At 40.1% G+C, this 21,486-nt stretch overlaps 1 protein-coding gene and 1 long non-coding RNA gene across 3 annotated transcripts in view; one reads left to right on the top strand and one right to left on the bottom strand.

Moving 5' to 3' along the window:
• Positions 1–21,486, top strand: part of LOC108950253 — a 35,986-nt gene that overhangs the window by 8,591 nt on the left and 5,909 nt on the right. For both annotated transcript variants that reach the window (XR_001975147.2, XR_003396752.1), the window contains 3 exons: positions 3,162–3,289; positions 3,972–4,065; positions 5,959–6,230. This is a non-coding gene — a long non-coding RNA (uncharacterized LOC108950253). The remainder of the gene's footprint in view (positions 1–3,161; positions 3,290–3,971; positions 4,066–5,958; positions 6,231–21,486) is intronic.
• On the bottom strand, positions 11,560–21,423 carry LOC445804. The gene is made up of 3 exons (XM_002122197.5): positions 18,202–21,423; positions 18,000–18,079; positions 11,560–17,777 (listed from the first exon to the last, which is right to left on the bottom strand). The coding sequence occupies exons 1-3, from the start codon at positions 18,901–18,903 to the stop codon at positions 16,088–16,090; spliced, it is 2,472 nt and encodes an 823-aa protein (XP_002122233.2). The 5' UTR covers positions 18,904–21,423; the 3' UTR covers positions 11,560–16,087.

The following is a 21,486-nucleotide window of genomic DNA, read 5'->3' as shown; positions in this document are numbered from 1 at the left end:
CTGGCACATTCCAAACTGAATTGAAACGTTGTGTACAATTTCATGCGGTTGCTGTCCCAAGAGAAAAACGACAATCACTGGATATTCACCTGTAGTGCTGAGCTGTGAGCAAACCTACTGGTGCGTTACAAAAAATCGAACTATGGGCAATCAATCCAGCAGTGGCAGGCTTTATCGAATGCCAAATCGACCGTTTTGTATTCACAGCCTAATAACCAACGGGGCGCTTAATTAGTTTGCAAAATTACCCGGTCGTTTGCAACAGAGTTTTTCTCCCGTATTTTTTACCAGCTGCTTGGCCGGTCTTTCAACTCGAAAAAAAAGGGTGACCTATTCACGAGACACTTTCACAGCTTTGCGGCCTTGCTGCTAATGGTCGCGTGGCAGTTTATATAAGATAATATCACGGCAGTACACAACAGCCATCAAAGGGAAGGAAAAGTAATTCATATTTGATTTCCCTATCCCCTTACCCGGCTGCTGAGCCGCGTACTGTACACAACAACAGAACCTACTTGTTTTTGTTACTGCTTCAGACTAAACCGCGTTGTACCACTTACAATGTGGTCACGCCGCTTTTTATTTTGCAAGCTATTTGGTGGGTGCGTACAGGCTACTTTTGAGACGAAATAGCTACCGGTCGCAAGTTTCTGAAGTTTAGTTTTGTTTGCTTTATTACTGATAAAGAAAGTATTTTAATACCACGGTTAATTATTGTTAAACCAGGATCTTTTCCACGCTGCAGCAATACCTGACTAACTAAATATAGATATCTATAAGAACCGAAACTAAGCATTCAATCGAAACCTAAGTATCTGATACGTTGTTTTGCGCTTTAAATTGTAACTCTACCCTTGCTGCACTAAACCCAAAGCAATATACATCCGCTACAGCCGTAAACAGTAAAATAAATACACTGGTACACTTATTTGTGCCATCACAAACGTGTACTTGTTTTGCACTTTGTAGCATATATACGTCATTTAAAATTTTGCAGAGTTGTCAAGTAGGCAGTTGGGTTTAAATATCCAATGTACGTGTAGCAAAACACATAGGTAATGTGTGGGAAGTCTACCACGTCATTAGATGTTTCAAACCTGCTCTACAAGCATAGGCGAATAAGTAAACGTTTGCCTAAAAAGGCTGCATATACTTTTGTACACAACACAGCTAATTTGTCTGGTCACACAACAGTTGGTCTACTATCAAGATTCTGCTTCTTCCATTAACAATACCAGTCATGCGTAAATCTTAACAGCTCGTAATACCTGGCTACTGTAATCGGGTTTCGCAGTATTTTCTTATCTTCCAAGTAACACTAACTTATATTGTATTATCAAACGATTGTAATTCAACCGAAACGACACCATATCGTAAGCTGTACTGCCGATACTGTTGAGCACATTACAGCAAAGCGCTGGCTCCTGACGTAATGCAAATAACTTCCTGAATCTAGCGTAGAGCATCCAGGCGCCGCGTAGTCCTGTTTCAACCTGACGTTCTGAATGCCGTTCCAGTTTTGCTGCTTTTGGTACAGTACAATTGCATTGTCATCGTCCAAAACTTTGCGTCAGCCACTGTGGAAATGAGTAAGAAATGCGACATCCACATAGTCACAACCAGTTACCTCATGCTAAGTTTTTTTAAAACCACACGTTCAGCAGCAAATCGACGAACAACTTCACTTAACTCGCAAATGTCATTTGCGCACACTTTCTTTTTTCAAGAAATTAACAGGTAGTGTTTCTAAGAAGAATTGGTAAAAGTTTGTTAATCTTTGTTTTCAGAGATTCTTACTGATTAAAACACATAAGGAAGGTAGCCAGTTTATGTCAAATAGTCAATTGTATTTACGGACAGCGTTGCAAAAATAATTAGTGTAAGGTTTTACGCCGCTAGACGACGCTTTTAAGCTCTTCCTTAAGAGGGACCATAGCTTAAATTTTAGAATTTTTTAGAAAGACGACGATGACTTAAATTGAATTAAGGGTTAAATTAACAAACTCAACTTGAGTAAAAGCTTATAGCAGATGATATAATTAAAAAAAAGATTGTTAAAAAACACATTTGACCTTAATGAAAAGGTTTACAATATTCCGTTTACATTTAAATGTTAATCCAAATTAATAACATGGACAGCGTTGTATAAAAGTACATAGTATTGGCAGGGCCCTTGGGGTTCATATCTCTACCTATACATAAAATGACTTTGGCTTGCGAAACTAACGAATGGTTCACAGCCAGGAGTATGATTGTATATCATGTTTCGTCACTCAATACAACCGGCGTCCAAAGTTCCATCCGTATGTCTGGGATCCGCCATAACAGTTTGCGTAGCGGTCAAGTCGGCCACCGAACAAACCCACTGTAAGATAAAATAGAAAGCAAACTTAATCGTGATAAATTGTATACGTGACGGACTGCACATAGTACCTTTGCTCAGTTTCGACTTGACAGCACTCAGCACAATAGACCTTGCTAGTGTGTTAATTGCGCAATAAACATTTCACATTACTTCTAGTACGATTTCATTTGTATACCTTTTACAAGTTAAAAACCCTTTTGTATATAAAATTCATTACCAAGGGGAAACCGCAGCAAAATTAAGCAAATATAAATCGAACATCAAAATAGTATTGATTGATTCGAATTCACAAGAATACATCACGCAATAAATGAATAAATCAGACATATAATCCCAGTATATTATTGAGTTTGTGACTTGATCGTGTATTGGAAAGCACGGGATGTGTTTTCGTTGAAGGATTAGCAGCGCCGTAGTACAAAGTGCATGTTAATTAAACACACGCAGTAGCTTTAACATACTTTGCTTCACCCACAAGCACACGACAAACTACGTAATATTGACCACAATTGTAATGTCAGAAACTACAATGTAGCAAGTCAGCTTACTGTGTATTACAACTTTTCTGCTGGAGTCTCACCTTTTAAATAGACTTTCACGGTTGAACGAAAATAACTTATAATTGGTAATTGTACAAGCATAATTGTGTGTTACCGAGCAATCACTCTTTCTTACGACCGTGATTCAGCATTTAAATCTATGAAGTCGTAAATTGTTACAGCAGGCTGCTGGTTAAGCCACTGCGTACGTGAGTTCCTAAAACCAACATAACTCTAAATGCTTTGATTGTTCGCAGAAGCAATGCCTTCCAATTTTGACCTTTGAGTACATGCCTGACTGATGGTCCAAGTACGCCGAATGTTTACTGCTTTGGGACCACTGTCGCGTAAATGGTCTATTTCTATTCTGGTGGTTATTAGACAGGTATATTTAGATTTTTATATACTTGCTTTAAAAGATTGTAGAAAATGCGTCATCTAAACCGTTTCTTACAAGTATGCCTCAGCATAACGTTATTTTTTTATTACTACAATAATAGTATATACAAAAAACTTAAGTATAGGATGTAGCATTTAAACAACAGTCGTTACAACACGCCTGTGAATACATATATATAATAGGGTGGGGGGAGATGAAACACTTGTTTATTCTATTTTTTCGTCCAATTTGGTGGTAACAAAGAACATTCACAGAATTATAAAACCGTATCCTCACGACTCCCATAAACCATTGTTAATTGTTTCAAACACGTTCAGGGTATTGGGATATTATGTGATAAAAATGCTCAATCTTAGAACATGGCTTCTACACTTAATAATGTCCCATGCAACCGTCGCCAAATATACAATATATAGTAAGATGGGGGGAGATAGAACACTTTTTTTTCTATTTTCTTGTCTCATTAAGGAGTAAACAAAGAACATCTAACGAATTATATTGTTTAAAAAACGGTCAGGATATTTGTATTTTATGTGCTAAAAGGTGTTCCATCTTTCCCCACCCTATACTATATAACTATATAGTTGTTATTATCCTTTACCTAACAAACAGTTAGGTAACAATTTATAAAATCTCATTTGTTATTTGTATTTTTTAATTAATGTAGATTCTACGAAAACCTAATATTGGATGAAATTCATGTGTCGCTGGTGGGACAGATAAGTTGATAAAGTACCAACCAAAATATACCAGCAATTCCTGTAAGTGAGTGTTTTTTTAGAAAATTCCATATATATAGTAGGGTGGGAAAAGATTGAATATCTTTCATTCTATTTACTCGCTCCATTTGGCAGTAAACAAAAAACATTCAAAGAATCATAAATTCGTATCCTTACGGCACCAAAAAAAACTATATTTTCCGTTAAAAGTGTCCTTCTTTTCCCACACTATACTATATAGCATTTACATTTTGCGCAAATATTGTCAGTATTAAGTAATCCTGGCGAAATACGCTCGCATTTGCGTTTCCCCACTTTTTACCTCCCCCCCCCCCATAGAATTGTATTCGTTTCCCACGCAATGCCTAAAATACTGGGGTCGTTTTCGGTCGTAGTGTGTAGCGGTTTTTTGGTTTTGAGCGCTTTTGCCTAATTTCTTCCGCCGAAAGAGAGAGGGTCGAATTCGGTTTACTATTTCGGAACGCAGCCTTAATGCTGGCGGGTTACGGGTTATTGGCGGGCGAAGGAAAAAAGCCATGCTCTCAAATCAGGCGAGATTCTTTGCAGTCATTGTGCGAGGATACGCGCGGCGTTTTATGACAATGAGGCTCATTGATAGATAGAGCTAGCTGTGGAACGCGAGATGGGCCGGGTGACAGAACTCGGTGTTCTGGAATTATGATTGATAAACGCCTGCTTGTTTTGGCTATCTAGGAATAAAGAGATACAGTCAGGGTAGTCGTACAGAAGAAGCATTGAATGATTTCGTTCCTGCTGTGTGAAACTCACATCAATAGAGAGCCTGTTAGATGCCAAGATATGTAAACCTATAGTCGCTATTGCATTGCCCATCTGTGCTTTGTAGTCCAGTGTATAAATGTAAGGATTATCAGCTACTGATGCAAGTCAATAAGCCATTGTTTCAGCTTGTTTTCGTCGATCCGGTATGGGGATAAGCAGCTGTTGTTGGAAGCTATTTTGTAATTCATTCAATATTTGAACAACGCCGACGGTTCTTTGTCGTGGGCCAAGGTCCGTGTTGGCTTTGACGATGTGGTATCAGTCATGGTACCAAGGCAAACATTAATTGTCTCGAGTCTCTCACGCGAGCGCGATTGCTTTTTGCGTCGCTTTCTCGCGCACAATGGCGGCTTTGATATGGACTTTCCCAGTGTTTCCCAGATTTCAGTTTGGAAGCCTGGAAATTGCGGAACTGTTGTCCACTTTAGACAGGATACTCAGAAAAACGGAAAATACTTGGGAAACACTGGCCGATCAAGGAATAGTTATTGTCCAAAGCGACGTGAAAATGCCTGTGTGCTTTGTTGCGCATGTTTTGCTGCGTAACTGACTTGTTTGTGCCTCCCATGTAGGCCGCATTTGTCAAAACAGAATAATTGATACGATAACTCTAAAACACTGATACATTCACCATTGATTGGAAACAATGGACAACAGCAGGTCATTTGCGTGGGCCTTTCATCCACTTACAGTGAAGTTCCTATTTATTCTGAAAGCACTTTTTCGCGACGGATTTGGATCAGCCAACAGTCGCGCTCATTGGACTCACTCGTTAGACTAGTCGATTGAAAGTGCGTCGTCATCTAACAGTTATGAGTTTGATTATTAGAAAACCGCCTACTCTCTCGCCGGGCCCATTGCGGCGCTTAGGCAAACAGTGGTCTCGCACGCAAGGCTGACATCGACCCTTGATCCTTAGGCCTATAAACATGTTTTCCGCTTTAGTACCGAAGCTCACTGTGCTCATATCATACTTTCGTGTTCCTCAATCGAGTGGCTGAAGTTCAGGAGAGCCTAAAGTCCTATTCACAGTCAACAGCTTGCGCTTGGCAGCAGTTTAGTTCAGAAAGCTCATTTTTCATAAATATTTACATTTTTAAGCACTTTTATTTTGTGACAGTTTTTAAAAAATAGGTGCAGACGGATTGCTTTTTTTCTGGAGTTTTACCAAATGTTTGGACATTCAAAAAAGGATTACAAGGGCATTGAAGTGAGGAATCGAATTTAATCTTCTGGTGTAAACTACATGGACTACCGTGCGGATATTATCGCTAAGAACGGATACAAGCTAAACGGATATCCTGTATCAATGATGTCCTTATTGTGGGATTACCGGAGCTGCAACATGGCCAGCGACCGAAGGGATTTTTCGAATTCTTGAGACGCCGCAGACCGCCCATGAATCGGTAAGCTAAACATAGATGCTCTGAGTTCATATTTTACCATATTTGATCTGATCCTCAGATAATAAAGATTGACATTTAAAATGTGGTATCAGAAAAAGCCGCTGTTTGCATTAAAGTTTTGATTTATTTTTAAGCGTTGCGGTTATAAAATAATGTAATTTGTTTAGATATGAAAATAATCCGAATAACATTTTTTTTGCAAAAAACGTATCACTTTCCGTTCATTACCGCTTTCCAAATTCTTAACTCGTGAGTCAACAACAGTACCTCTGTTGTATTAGATCAGAAACGCGAAACTCCCAGCTCACTCCCGGCCCGGTAATGACTGGCAGGTTACAATCGATGTTCGAAGCACCAAACAATAACCGATACAAGCTATAACCTTCTCACCCACACGGCACCACGTGCATTCTCGTAAGCTCGAGCGAGCTTCGAATTCTTAGCGCTACGTTGCCTTATAAGGCGTTCAAAACCCGCTCGCTTTTCTGGCAGATATCTCGGACTTTCCACGTGCTTTTGAGTCGTTTATAATCGCCCTGAGGTTAACGTATTCTTAACCTTCCGACGGTGCCGGGTTGATTTTAAATGTAAGCGTTCGGTTAGATCACATTACGCGTAATATCGCTGCCGTTGGTACCGCGTATTGTAATACACAGGTTTATATCAACTACTACCGAATATAGTGTTCGATACTGTTTTTATTCACTTTTACAGTTTTATACTCGCTCAGCGAAAACATTGCATTACCTGCTCACTTTGTAAAATCTAAGTCAATTTTCTGCATGCGCAGACTGTACGATGAAATTATTTCCAATTTTTTATGTGTGTTTTTTTTATGGCGGTACTTAATTTGTATAAAAATTCCATTTTATGAGTTCATGGTCAAAACTGATCCGCGTCTGGTAGAAAGTTCGGTCGAATTAGTTCTGCGGTTTACAGCGAGGCGCGTATTTTAAGCAGAAAGCATTTTGACTGATGCGTTCAGGAATCTATTTTTATATCTCTGGTTCAAATAATGCACCATATAAACCGAATGGCAAATATTTTTAATAGTCGTGCTGTTTACCGAAGAATATTATCTTATTAAAGTTTTTAACCACGAAAAGTAATTCGGTATTAATTTATATTTATGAGTATAGTAGGATGGGGGAAGATGGGACATCTTCGGCGCATAATATCCGAATATCCTGATCGTGTTTTAAACAGTTAACAACGGTCTATGAGAGTCTTGAGCATATATTTTTATAATTCTTTGAAAGTTCCTTGTTTACTACCACTTTGGACGAGAAAATAGAGTTAAAATGTGTCTCAACTTCCCCCACCCCACTATATCTAAATCGTTTCTACAGCCTAAAATAGCGACGCAAACAAAAATAACCAAGTTTTTATTTTCAGGTAAAGCTAAAAGTAACCGTTAAGATATATTGTATCTAAACTCAAAGACAATAATTATTAATGGGATTTATAATTAAACTCAATGATCGTGTAAGTCGACTTTTTTTTAAATATTACGTTTATTCGAAAGCTTTTATTTATTCGATAACATATCACCTACAAGGTCCTACATAATGTGAAGAATTTTCAAATCTTTTATAAGTGATAATGCGTTGCTTAGGCTTTAAAATACATTTAAACAAAGACCTCACAACATTAAAATGGATTTTCTATGTAAAATCATGTAACCGAAATCATTAATCCAACCAAACCGACGTAAATTCCCACAAGTAGTACCACCAGAATTAAAACTCTCTATCACCACCAAGTGAGTGAAACCTACTGTAATTTTTATCCGCTGTAAGCGACAAAGAGTTTTGACTAGCCGCCCGACTTTGTTTGTTTTTCTGATAACGAGTTGTTAAAGGGGCATTTGGCGTCTAAGCCCAGATTTTGCATTTTAAGGTGGGTTAAGTTGGGACATGGTGGAGTAACTTCTTTTAGTCTGTTTGTCGTCCCATTTAGTAGTAAACATATATTTACAGAATTATATAACCGTAGCCTCGTAGTTCTAAAAAGGCGTTGTTAATTGTTTAAAACACGAACAGGAAATATGGAAATTAGTTGTTAACTGTATACAATCTTACCCCAGATTACTACATTTGAAAAAAAAACAGATTATTGATTTACGTTATACGCAAAAAATGGTGTGAGATTTTTGTTAATTTACTTTCCCAGAACCAGGTCTGCGTCAATATAAAGTGATTACTTATTAATCCATAGCAACAGTATTGCGTTAATTAATCAGCCATAAACTCGATTTTATTTTCGTAGAAATTATTTTAATAAGAAGGAGCTCGGCAGTTTTAGGTAGCGGATTGCTCGAAATTTTATCAAATTTAACACAACTGAAACTGCAGTTATATCAAATCTGCGTGTACACAAACCGTTGGTAAATTTAGGTCTCGACAAAATGAACGTTTCGTGACGAACTTCCAAAATGCTGACTATGTCATTTTTAAATCGAACAATTGTATTTATTCATTTATTTTTTGGTTTAAGTACGAACGATCACGGCAAAATGGTTTTAGCAATATATGTCTGTCGCATACTGAAGCTAGATTTGTTTATCCGCCAGACGTCGCACGCGAGCAACTTAAGCTCGTCAGTGGTTTCGTTTCCATTTTAAACATTTTCCGTCAATCGGCGCTAAGGATCTGTTACGAACTTTCTAAAACATTAAGCAGGCACGTACCAAATAAAAGTTACAGGAATACATTAAAATAAAGAAAGCACTAGTTTAACGTTTCTGTTTATTTCTTACCGCTAGACGGCGCACATGGTCTATCTGTTACTCATTCATTGTAGCGGATGTTGTATAATAATTCCTTGCTAGTCCATTTCCTTAAACAGCGAGTCGACATTCACATTGTTTCCTATCCCCGAAGTCATTATTTTATGAAATCCAATATTTTCCATTACGTTATAATTGTGTATTGTCATGGCCAATGGGACAAACAACCTCTTTTCGTTCGTATTCCTTTTTTTTCTTTTTGGCTTTTAATAAACTGTAGCCACCGGCAAACGAAGTGCGGTCGATTTTTACTGGAAATATGGTTTATAAATAGTTTCACCAAGTGCAGAGCATATTTGAACCTCGTAAAACCCTTGATTTGAAATAAGAGGCAAACTTCCGTAATTAATATCTTTCCCCAAAACCAACAAACACTCGTGACTGTATATGTGTGTATTTGCTGCTGCTACCATGTGACTATCGCAAGAATAAAGCACGATCGTGACGTGGAATGACCTCACAAAACATACAGAATTCTAGCTTGCAAATTGCGGAGTGTATTCGTATGTACGGCAGGCAAACACTCATGGTCGGCCCAACTTTGTGGACATGACTACAATACGCCTGTTTGTTGTGCCTTTGTATAAGTCTGGCACTTCGTTGCGCTGCTGATAAGGGGTTAATGTTTAACCTGTGTTAACGAATTCTCATTTTACCAGCAGATCATTGCTTCGTTCTGAACCTGTGATTGGCTGGCTTGCGCAAATACTACCAGACCACGTGATGCGAAAGCTAGACAATCGGAAAACACGCGAGTCCCAATATTGTTTGCGTAACGATGGCAGTTATTAATTATGCCACCGCTGAACAATTGCTATTTTTAATGAGCGAAAGCGTCTCGGTTGTCAGCATTACTTTTCGGATGTGTATGTGGTGTCATAATGAGCTTTTGAGCAAACTTTTGCGTTGGTTCAGTGGTCGTTACTATGTGAGTGTATTTCCCCTCTTACGTCACCGCTTCGCAGTGGTCTTGTTTGCATGGTGTTAAACTATAAAAAGTACAGAAAGAACCCTGTTTCATTATAGCCGGTGTTATGCCAAAAGTATTCAATTTATCAATGAATTTCGGTCGTCATGCGACAATATATCTCGCGCTGCACAGCCGAGACAATGAATTGTGTCAGAGTAACGGCTCAATCACGCCTTTAGCGGTGGAATCTACGATTTCGATGTTTGCTTTCGCGCGCATCGTCGGGGGGGTATATCGTAACTTTGACATTCTTTAATCGTTAACGAGAATATTTTGCAAAGGCGACCAATTCTCTTCGATAATAATTAACGGAATTATCGCATCTTGGAACGAGCCGAAATTTTTCCACAGCAATGACGTACATTGCAGTTATTTGTTTGTGGTTTCGCATGTGACACCGTACACTTATAAGAAGCAGATACAAATATAGTAAACATATTGGAGAAATGACTCAACAGAAACACAGCACCAACGCAATATTGCGATCTATATGTGGAATAACTGTGGGCTACTCCGTATAGTCTATCGTAGATCTACTTTCCAGTGAAATCTAAATGGCGCAAAATAATTTCCTAGATATTTTAACCATGTTTTCATTTGAAATGTTTCGATCGAAGCTTTCTTCAAAATGTCCCTAAACTGTAATTATGTGACATAAAAAAACTAAAATGATTTGTGTGTGCGATAAAATGAGAAATTATATTGATTTCATTATAAACAGCCTTGATGCTTAATCTGATTGTTGCCGTCATGCAAATTTAAATCGAAAATACTATTTCGCTATGCACTCACAAAGACGACCTGAAAAGAACGTAAAGACGTGGTTATTGAAATAAGTTTAGGAACCTTTATATATTTGGCTTATGCTACGGTTTTGATTTGTATATAGTTTGTTGGGGTAAGATAGGCCATGTTTTCATTTTCATTTATCCTTTCATTTTATAGTAAACAAAGGGTATTTATATAAGTCGTAAAAATTGTTTACCGGCGTAAAGATAAAAAAGTTACTGTTGTATATAGTAGGGTGGAGGAAGATGGGACACCTTTTCATTCTATTTTCTCATCCCATTTGGAAGTAAACAAAGAACATTAAAAAAAATATAAACCCGTAACCTCACGACTCCCATAAACCGTTGATATTTTTTTAAAAACACGATCAGGATATTTGGATATTGTGTGTTAAAGGTGTACCGTCTTCCCCCATCCTGCTATATATAACCATATCCGTACGGCAGTTAAAGACGGTTGTTAGAATAAAAACACAAATCGGAAATATGGGGTATTATGTGATGGTATCTATCTTAATCCACATTATTATGTACCAAATAAACGCCATTTAGCTGTTTAGTATAAATCACTTAAATTTGCTGACTCTGTCAACACGTATACGTAAAGACATTTGAAACCATTTTAGGCAACCTTCTAAACTAAATCTTTACAAATTGCTTGTAATATCAATAACCTCAAAGTAAGGTCATTATTACATTTGGCTCTCAGTTCTTCATTGTTAAAGATAGCGTAGTTTTATTATAGGAGTTTTTGTATATGTACATACTTGTATGTATTTTGTATTGCATTCTATCGTGTGTTTTATTAGTTAGCGGTTAGGAATAGGAAAAACGACACATAACTAAAACATTATACGAAACTGTTCATAAAAAAGTAAATACACTATTCGAATTTCACAAATATTATATAAGATTTCAAGGCCCTATTATATATAGGCCCTTGGGTTGTATATTGCGTATTATATAATCAATATAAGCCATTTCGTGCGGCTTATTTAGGAGTGTACTGACTTGTAGTACAAAAAACGTAATTTCCCTCCGTTAAAGTAAGGGTATTATGTGTTTAGATGGTTATGCAACCAATTTTGGATGATATTTCATTGATTAGAGTCTAATCATTAGACAAATGTACCTAAGTCACGCTTAGATCCCTGTTATAATGATTGACGTTTTATAAAGGTACTTTGCTTACAGAATCTTTTGTAAACCAGTGAATTACATGAGGGGTATTAGTTATGTTTGAGTACCGGGCAGCGTCACGAGTTTTGGAATGCGTCGAACATTATTTGCTTCTACGTTTTACATGGTTTCAAGACAGGGTTTCGAGTCTTGGTTATCGGCTTTTTCTTGTACACTTTCTGTCAGTTTGGTGAATTGTATTTGTTTAGTTGAGGGCATAATCGGAACTTCGTATCAGGTTTATGCGGCGCAAGCCACCGCCTCAGGCAACTAGCCTGCAGTTCGTGGCCTCAGTGATGCACAGTCACTTATCGCTGTAAATAAAACAGTGCTGCCAGTTAGTTTCTTCAATATTCAACTTCAACACCTTACTTATTGTAGAGAAAGACAATGATCGCAAAACCGTATCGGAAACACAGACCGGACTTGGTCATGTTTAGACCCAACAGCTTACACCCACTCTAATGCTTCGTGTGATAATGACAAAAAAAAAACGAGATCTCCGTAATCCTATTGTACTGCGCGAATGGAGAACGCTAATTTCAAATGATGACTCCACGACGGCCCACAGATCAGCTTACAGGTTAATTTCGTAGTAACGCCTAGTTGGGATACGTTGGCAGCAGTCCACTGATGTTCCGTTCTAATCATACCAGGTGTTCTCATACTTGCAAAAATAACTCTTGTAACTAGTTCCACGCTCCGTATCTGTATTTGTTTACTGCTGTACAGTTTACTACACATCAGCGTTCCGTATGCCACGCGCCTGTATGACGTCATAGGCAGATTCATTGATGATGTCATCAAGCGGCTCGGATTTCCACGATGCTGCGTGACCAAATCCTCGCACCTTTATGTTGTTGTGTTTACGGAACAATTTGTTCAAAAAATGATGATTCGGGTTATGACATAATAGGAAATATTGTTTTCTATGAACCGTTACACATTGGCTACTTGAGACTACACAAACCCATTTAAAAATGCTCATTTTGTGTGATAGGTCAAATGTGTTATTGTTACAAAATGTAATGTAACTGCATTTGTGGCTGGTAAATTCTTTTTCGCAGTAAGATGCGTTGTATGTTTATTGTATTGCTTTTCGCACGTGTAGGCTTGTTTGGAAATAAATGGAATGTGATGTGTTATTTAATCCAATTGTTTATGTGTATAAGCTGGCCTAATGCATTTGTGTAATAACTTAGGCCTATGCGCTGTACATATATGCTTCAGTTTGATGGGGTACATGTAACCTAAGCAACAAATAGTGAATGTAGTGTTAAGGCTCGCCTGGCAGCAATCGGCTGTGTAAAACCACGCTTGTTTGTTTTTACCCGTAGCTTAATGCGGTAATGCTGAGGTTGAAGGCCTGTGTCTTCAACACTCGCATCTGCAGTTTGCGAGAAATATGCCTTCATCGTATAACATTGATCGATGTGGTACAGCTTGTACAGTGCACCTTCTCAAACTTGAATGAGGTTATTGGTAATGAATTAGATCAAGTAAGGAGACGGGGTTGTATGCTCCGTAACGTAAACACGGTTGCAGAGTGTATTTTCCGATGAGTATTTTAATGTTGCGCTTTGCGTTTGTTTGATTTTTATAAAATATAATTAAAACCTTAACCTAGACACGTGAGAAAAGATTTGGTCGAATTAGTTGCTGTGACAGATATCTGTTCCCAGTATCCGGTAGATGCCTGCCATCACCACAGCGCCGATCAAGCGGAGCGATCGCGATTCGATCGCGCCTTCGAAATAGATATGACATCATCGCCGGGCGCTGCTATTGGCCGAGAGGTTTCGAACGAAACATGTGTTTTCAGGGAAAAAACGCTCTGATTTTTCAGCCGTAGCCGCTGTATTATCACTCTTTTGAGTATGACGTAGCACAGAAAAGCGAGAGGCGCGAATGGTAAATGACACCGGTGTTTGTCATACGTCATTTTGCGGTTGGCTTCGCCTCCAATACGCCGGAATATGCACGCGCGGATTATGGAGCCGACTACTTCCCATTGATACCCCGATCTCCGTGACATTCGCCCTAAAATCGCTGGCTGATGCTCGCTTTATGATCTCTTATGCACCGCAGTCACTTCATTCGGATGTGCCGGAATTAAGGGCAGACAAGAAACGTGTAATTTGCCCGGAAACGGCGGAATATTCTTCAATTGCTGCTCTGGTTACACGCAAAGTAACGAGAGTATTTTTATACCCAGCGGTAACTTTGGTTTCAGGCAAAACGTTCGGTAGAAAAACAATGAGTCAATCGCTTATCGTCTGACTCAGCTCCATAATCTTGTAATTAGGACACTGTATAAATCACCGCAACCCGAAAAGACAATGCAGGAACATGGTGTAATCCTAAAACGTTTAAACCTCCTAAAACACCAAACGAAAAGTTGGTCGCTTCATACGATCAGATTAGGCCCTTCACTAAATTATTACCCTTTTACCGACCGCTATAGTCTTAATTGTATTCCCAGTTTTTATATTTAATTTTCCCATTGTTTTTAGCAGCAATTATTATGTGTGACCCTTCGTTAGCGCTTATTTTCAACCAATGTTTCCGCTCATTATTTCGCTTGGTTTTAATATCTAGCGACCGCACTTCATGCTCCAGCAATTACTTTACCGCCTATACTCAGCTTCGGAGCAATAATAGTAGTTTGCAAGTCAGTGATTACAAATTTTTAGCGTTTAATTTTCCGAGTAATTGAAAAAACTCGCGCGCGGCCGCGGTCGGCTTAACCAGTAGGCTCAGATGTGGCGATTACTCGACGTTGTAGTTGGCTTATCCAGGACGATGGACAACTGGAACAATAGACCAATGCCATGATTATCTCAGACTGCTAATTAATACAAGGTTCCGTACCTTTCACGGGACGGTAATGCGGTTGTACAGTATGCACATCTCGGTTGTCAGCAGCGCACAAGCTGCCGAGGATTCGGTTGTGGCACCAAGTCCAAACCGGTGATGAAAATTTTCGCGTGGTGTGTCTTTGTTCTTCACCTGTCAGGGGTCAGTGCAGCTCACAGATATTTTAGGTCATGATGTAATAGGCCCACCGGGTATGTGTTCTCTCTTATTGGGCTCTCTCTCTCTCTGCTTCACTTTTTTCCTCACTCTCTCCGGATCAGCGCTCTCGTAGAATATTTTCACAGCAATTTTAAGTCGCTTTATTTCAAAACTTATGATCAGCACACCGCCGCATTTTGGCCTTAACTTTCGTCAATAAAGTGCTGCTGAAGATACCGCAACTGACTTAAGCTTGCCGAAAGCCTGTACCACGTCCTACAATAACATCCAATTCAAAGGCGGCCACTCGAAGACCCATAGATGGATTTTCAGATTATATTGTTGGTCGCGCGTGTATTATTCAATTACGAGGCTTGGGCTGTGCACTTAATCTGCCGAGAATTTTTGCCGCTTGTATTTTCTCTCGACCCGATCGCCATCGTAGCCTAAGGTTGCGTTGTGGTCTAAGCTGCCTTTTCTGCCTTGGTATAAGATTAAGCTGCTTCTACTGAATTGAAATCTCACCAAACCGGATTCAATTACTCGTTTGTTTTTATTAACGTAGAAAAATACGCTAAAAATTATAATTTTATGAAAACAAAATTGAAAGGCACCAAATCTCTCGCTTATATTCGGTTTGTGCACTCGTTTAAATTAAATACACCGAGTGCATGCGATAGAAAATACATCAAGCCTATTGAGCGTGAAAGGAAGGTTTATTTGTACAGATTTGGAACGTTAAAGGCGGTTTCTGCTAGAAGGGCACTTTGGGAAAATTGCATATTACGGGTGAAGCTAAAAAGGGGGTATATGTTTTGTAACACGTCTGATATCTATTGTACATTTCGTGCGATAAAGTGGCTGTCGACCGACTGACACACAACTACCAGTGCCACTCAATCGGCCAAAGCCAGATAAATTATTTTCTGATTTTTGCCAGACGTACAAGACACACGCACTGTGAGAATAGTGTACACTTGGAACGTTTGACGTAAGAGCGAGGGATAACTATGGGATTTAGACTTGGCGGAAAGCGATAAGTGCACAGTAGATAGTCAACAATACCAAGAAAAAATGTAACGGAAATAAATTAAAAGAAACAATTAAATTATATTGTTTAATGCGGCGGCGAAAACACCTCAGCACTGGTGCTCGGTAAAGGCCAGTTTTGCTGCTGCTGGGCCATGTTATAGTGCTGGTTATGGGGGTAGGAGAAACCTTCAGGCGCAGAGTACAATTGCTGCCGTTCGTTTGGCTTTGGGTAATGAGAGGCGAGGCTTTGATTATGGCTGTGCCCAAAATGTCTATAGGCTGGGTTTGCTCCGCCTTGCTGTTGGTTCTGTGGGATCAAGGGCAGTGAAAAACGGCGCTGTAGTGGATTAGTGATATTTGAGTCGTAAGCTGCGTGTTCAAAAGGGCGTGGTGGGTCCGGAGAGCAACGGGTCGGCGAATCAAGGTTCATTTCTTGCTGCTTTGCGCTACAAGCATCAAATCTACCGTGCATGTTTGGGAAAGGACCGCTGTGGTCATAAGCATTGTGATGATACAATGCGTCAGCTCGTTGGTCCACCATAGTGTCTTCCATCGGTGCCCGCTGTATATTAGCATCGAAATACGCTTGGTATGGCTGTGGGGCAACATCAGCTGCTTTATGCAGCTCAGAGCATTGGAATCTTGTTGCTGGAGGAACGTGAGGGAAGAAGTGCTGCTGAATCGGTGAAATTTGTTCCTTTTTAACTGGCAACTCAGCGCACGAGTGCGGGGAGCTTTGGTTCATTGAGTACGTGTTAAACTCTCCGGATTGTGACGTCACAGAGGATGATTGCAGCGGTGAGCATGCTGAGGTCACGCTGTCGTAGGAAAAATTTTCTGGCTGACTGAACTGCTGGTCCATGCTTGCGTTCGGAGAAACGCTGGCCTCCGTCATCACACCAGTTTCATAGCCTTCAACCCAGCTACTGGGTCTGTACTGAGGTGTACCTTGTTTGTTGGGGGAAAACATGGGGTTCTGTTGCACAGAACAGTCGACTGGACTTGGCATGTTTTGGGAGGTGTCAGTGAAATTGCATCTCTTTTGTTTTGCGTGAGGCTCACCCATACAAGAGTAGCCGAAAGCCTCTTCATGTTGACGTACGACTGCGGGGTTACAGGCACCGGGCATGTACTGTTCGAACTCAGTGACATCAAAACCAGGTTTGGCCATTATATCTTGTGTGTTGGTGTCCATCACTCCGTGCATGGAATGAGACGAGCACTCAGACGTCAAATCGATGGATGAACCCCTCTGTTGCTTAGAGCCGAACGAGCTGTTACGGGAGTGAAGTGTAGAGTGCGGCTTTTTCGACTCGTCCATGTTTATTGCAGTCGGTGGTGAACATGGTACAGTTGCATCTGGAGAATCATGGTAACCACGCTGTTCTCTGTGCATTACTTCGTATATGTTGGTGATAGAACCTTGGTGTGGTGGGGACTGGTTGCTGGGTGAGTGGCAGACGCTCTGCGGTGAATGGTGGCTCGACAGTTGCTGTTTAGACTGCTGTTTGCCTGAAATTGGGTTGGCAACCAGTGCCTGCTGTACTCCTTGGCATTCGTCCGAACTTTGCGAGTCTTGCTTCCTAACTTTGCCGCTCTGTTGCTTCAAGCTTTGATTTTGAGCACCTTGGGTGCCTTCGCCAACCCCCGATGCGGTTTTGCTGCTTTTCCTTCGACGAGGTTGATATTTGTAGTCAGGATGATCCTTTTTGTGTTTGATCCTAAGTCGTTCGGCCTCGTCAACAAACGGCTTTTTCTCGGTTTCACTTAATAACCTGCGCACACAAAACAAATAAGGTTAACAACTTAAACACTCGATACGATAATTAGCTTTAGTTTATATTTGGTCTTATTTAGCCTGGCACACTAAAGGTGAAGCTATAACAGAATGTTTTGTTTGGTGAAGTGTATATCTTAGATCAACATTTATTCAACTGGCTGCTATTTGTTTTTAATAAATTAATTACTCTAAAGATATTTGAGTACCCATTTCTCACCTCCAAAGTTTCCCGAGTGTTTTGCTGAGTTCAGCGTTGTGTAAGTGTGGATACTGGTCAGCTAACTTTCTTCTGGCCGCCTGTTTAAAAGGATGATGGTGAGATTCGGTACAGTGTACAAATTTAAGTACAGTCCTATAAGACCCAGACACCGCTAAAACGTTATGCAAACAGTTGTAAGTTAAACCATAAATGACTGTACCTGTGCCCACACCATAAATGCATTCATTGGCCGCTTGACATGAGGTTTTGTCTTCTGTGACCCGTTCATTCGCACTGGCATTGGGACAAGGGTCCAGTCGTATCCTTTGAGCACTTGACTGACCGCGTCCTTGATATCTTTCGACATGTCGTCTTTCTCTGGGTTCGAATCCCTGTCGGACAAGTCATCGTTCGTTCCTGGGCTCGCGGACCTTGCAGATGAGCCAGTGTTCATAAGTGATTCGTCGTAATTTTCCTCTTCACTGGACTTGGACTCCAGCAACGTGGCAGCAGCACGTGCTACTGCGACTGCGGATTTAACATTACAGAAATTGCTAAGGCTCTCTGGCGATGACATCGAGAAAATCTCGCTCGTGCTTGTCGAGTTTTCATCTTGGTTTGGTTTGAATAGGTCTTCTGGAGAGAACGGTCCTCCGCTTTTGCCTTTTGAGCCATTTTCCTTCCCTTCCACCCCGGAGGAAAATTCCACATCATTTGAAGAGGCGAAACATGAAAAATCTGTTCCTTTTCTAAGATGCTCCATGATATCCTTGTCAGGTGAGTTGGGCGACACGCTGCTCCATTTGTCCTGGCTCCCTGACTGCTGGTTAAACATGGTTTGTTTGTGGCCACTTAAAAGCGTCATATCGTTGTTCATTATCGTAGCGACGTGATGTTGATGTGCGTCGAAACAAACTGACATCACAACTGAATCTAATTTGGTGGGGATACTCTACAGCCTAGTTGACTTCATCTAACCAAAATTGAACCTGATTTTGATAAAATAAATTCGTTTAGTCACACTCCATCAATTAAGACGTGATCTATATATGACAGCTAGTAGATTAGATTAATACATTAATAATAGTCGATTGTATAGCCAGCATACTACTTTCTTTTTACTACCTATGCTGACACTGTAAGCAGATTTGGTTTGACAATGTTTCGTTGAAGCGCGAGCGTATTTAAGTGCGCCAGGTCTCGTCTGTGCCCGCAACGTGCGTGTGCCCGTACGTTTGCGCGTAACCAAAGAATGGCTGCACGTACGCTACGAGTGGGTGTGCGCGCGCAACGCCAGCGAAGCGCCTCGGCAAGAAAACTGAAAAAACGCTCACTTCGCGAAGAAAAAATAGACACTTGCCCGTTCCCCGAATAAAACTATCACGTCATCCTATGCAGTAGCATCAGGCTCTTTCGCGACACATGTGGTCATTCGGCGAGCTCTAAAAATAAAATCGCCCGTGCACATATACATCGCGGTCATCGACGATTCTTTTCATATAGCTTTACAAGTTTAAATCTAAGTCTTAGTTAGACATAAAAAAAAACTTGTTTACGGATATGCGGTTTTGATTAGCTTTAACCGCAAGCGTTATGGTTTCTTAGCTCTGTACCGTTCTTAGGTTATCGTATAATCTCCTAAGCGAGAGAGTATAAAGGCATTACCTACACTGCGCTATCCGTATGACTGACCCGAGGCAAAAATTTACAAATGACATAAGATATTAAAATATGACTACGGTATTATAACTATTTTGCCTATACTTAAATAGTCTTGCTTTGTTATAAAACCGCAAAAATGTAATTTATCAGGACTTATTATTTTTTGTTAATACATCTTAGGAACGTTGTCCCGAAAACTTATTATTTAAAAATATTTTTTTTCTGGGTCTTTTCTCTCGTAATAACCATGTTCGGTAGGCGTTATGCTTTAGTGCTTTTGAGCTTCCTGGGTTCGGGCCCAGATTCCTGCGTCCGGCTGGGATTGGGAGAAATACGTCTTCCGGGATACGTTATCACGTCACTGGAAGGAACTAAGCCGTCGGTGACGTCACAGCCCCATTACCTTTTTTAGAAGCGAAATCTGTGCCCCTTACCCCGCTAATTTTCGAAAACAAGCTTATTACGGCGGTTTTCGCTTTTGTGAGTGAAGCTCCGCATGTACACTTGATGGACACAGCGCGGGGTTGCTGGCGCATGAAATACTTCGGTGCACGCCTATTGTTGGATTCACGTTGTAATGTGCAGAGTGAGCAGTTACTGCTAATCGCCTTGACTTGGGGAACGTAGCGATCGTGAGGTGAACTGACTCCAGTGTTGCCAGTAGTTTTCACCATTTTTGTTTTACAAAGCCCCAACTTCATACTTTACGCCTCGCACAAGCTACACTCGTTTCCGCAGTGCTGCACAAAAGTCGCTGGCAACACTGGCGTCAAGGATTTGCTTCAACGTAACCCGCGTCTGGTCGATAATTAACGAACAGTAAATCTCGCGAGGTTCTGGCGAACTGGGGCCAGCGTGGTGGTGGAGTGAGGGGATTCCCCCTTTTCGCTCGACCTGCTCCGATAAACGCAATGTTTGTTAGGTAACATCAGGTTTCTGACTGAAAAAAACTAACGATAATTAGGGTGACCCTGCACAATATACGCAACGTAAGCTCAAAACACAAGTTACCTAGAAGACGAAATATGACTCATTTGTTTACCATTTTATTTGTGAAGCAAAAACATCTAAACGGACGTTTGCTAGTATAAAATACCTGATGTCACGATTCATTTGCGTAATTACGCAAATTATTTATCTATTGCAAACCACCGTACAAATTGATCGTGGTCGAATATCAGCGTCGTTTGCTTTGCCAACAATTGTGCATGGCGGTTTTCCGTGAACATTTTCCGTCCACGGAATAAACGTGCACTGACTGCGGTATCAACATATGAAGCCGAACAACGTATTATCGCTGATCTCCGAGGGCGGTTTACGGAAAATCCCGACACGTTTTCCGACTTCACGACCCGCCTTATGTTTACGCTGTAAGATTTATTTTGTTTGGAAAAGTCCGATACGATTAACGACTGAAGATTATATTAGCGATATTGTATTTTTGTTTTACGGTAAACATTTAGAAGTGGGGGTATGCTTTGTTGTGTATAGTATACGATCTTAATATTTTCACGTACCATTTTAGGTTGTTCTGTTTGTTTTAAACCGAGATATGTTTATGTATAGCGCTCGGGGTTAAGAACAATTTTTTAATAGACCTATTTTCCATATAATTTTATTCATAGCATGTTTTAACAATAGTAACTGTCGATTTGCTGTCATGTAACTATGTTCGAATAATTATGCAAAGTAGCTTCAGTATACAGGAATAAAATTCATACGTATAGTTTTGTGTTGTACATAAGATATATAAGACTGTATAGTTCAGAATATTGTATATAGTAGGGTGGGAGAAGTTTGGACACCTTTATCACATCATATCCAAGTATCCTGACCTTTTTTT

The sequence above is a fragment of the Ciona intestinalis genome, unplaced genomic scaffold (assembly GCF_000224145.3).
Source record: "Ciona intestinalis unplaced genomic scaffold, KH HT000076.2, whole genome shotgun sequence".
In the NCBI taxonomy this organism is placed as follows: Eukaryota; Metazoa; Chordata; class Ascidiacea; order Phlebobranchia; family Cionidae; genus Ciona; species Ciona intestinalis.
This window is presented reverse-complemented; position numbering and strand designations above follow the sequence as displayed.

Excerpts from the sequence above, each read along its gene's own strand:
- LOC445804 (XM_002122197.5), bottom strand. The coding sequence starts at position 18,903 with ATGTCAGTTTGTTTCGACGCACATCAACATCACGTCGCTACGATAATG. Across the intron at positions 18,080-18,201 it reads CATTTATGGTGTGGGCACAG|GCGGCCAGAAGAAAGTTAGC; the intron begins GTACAGTCATTT and ends CCTTTTAAACAG. Across the intron at positions 17,778-17,999 it reads ACACTCGGGAAACTTTGGAG|GTTATTAAGTGAAACCGAGA; the intron begins GTGAGAAATGGG and ends TTGTGTGCGCAG.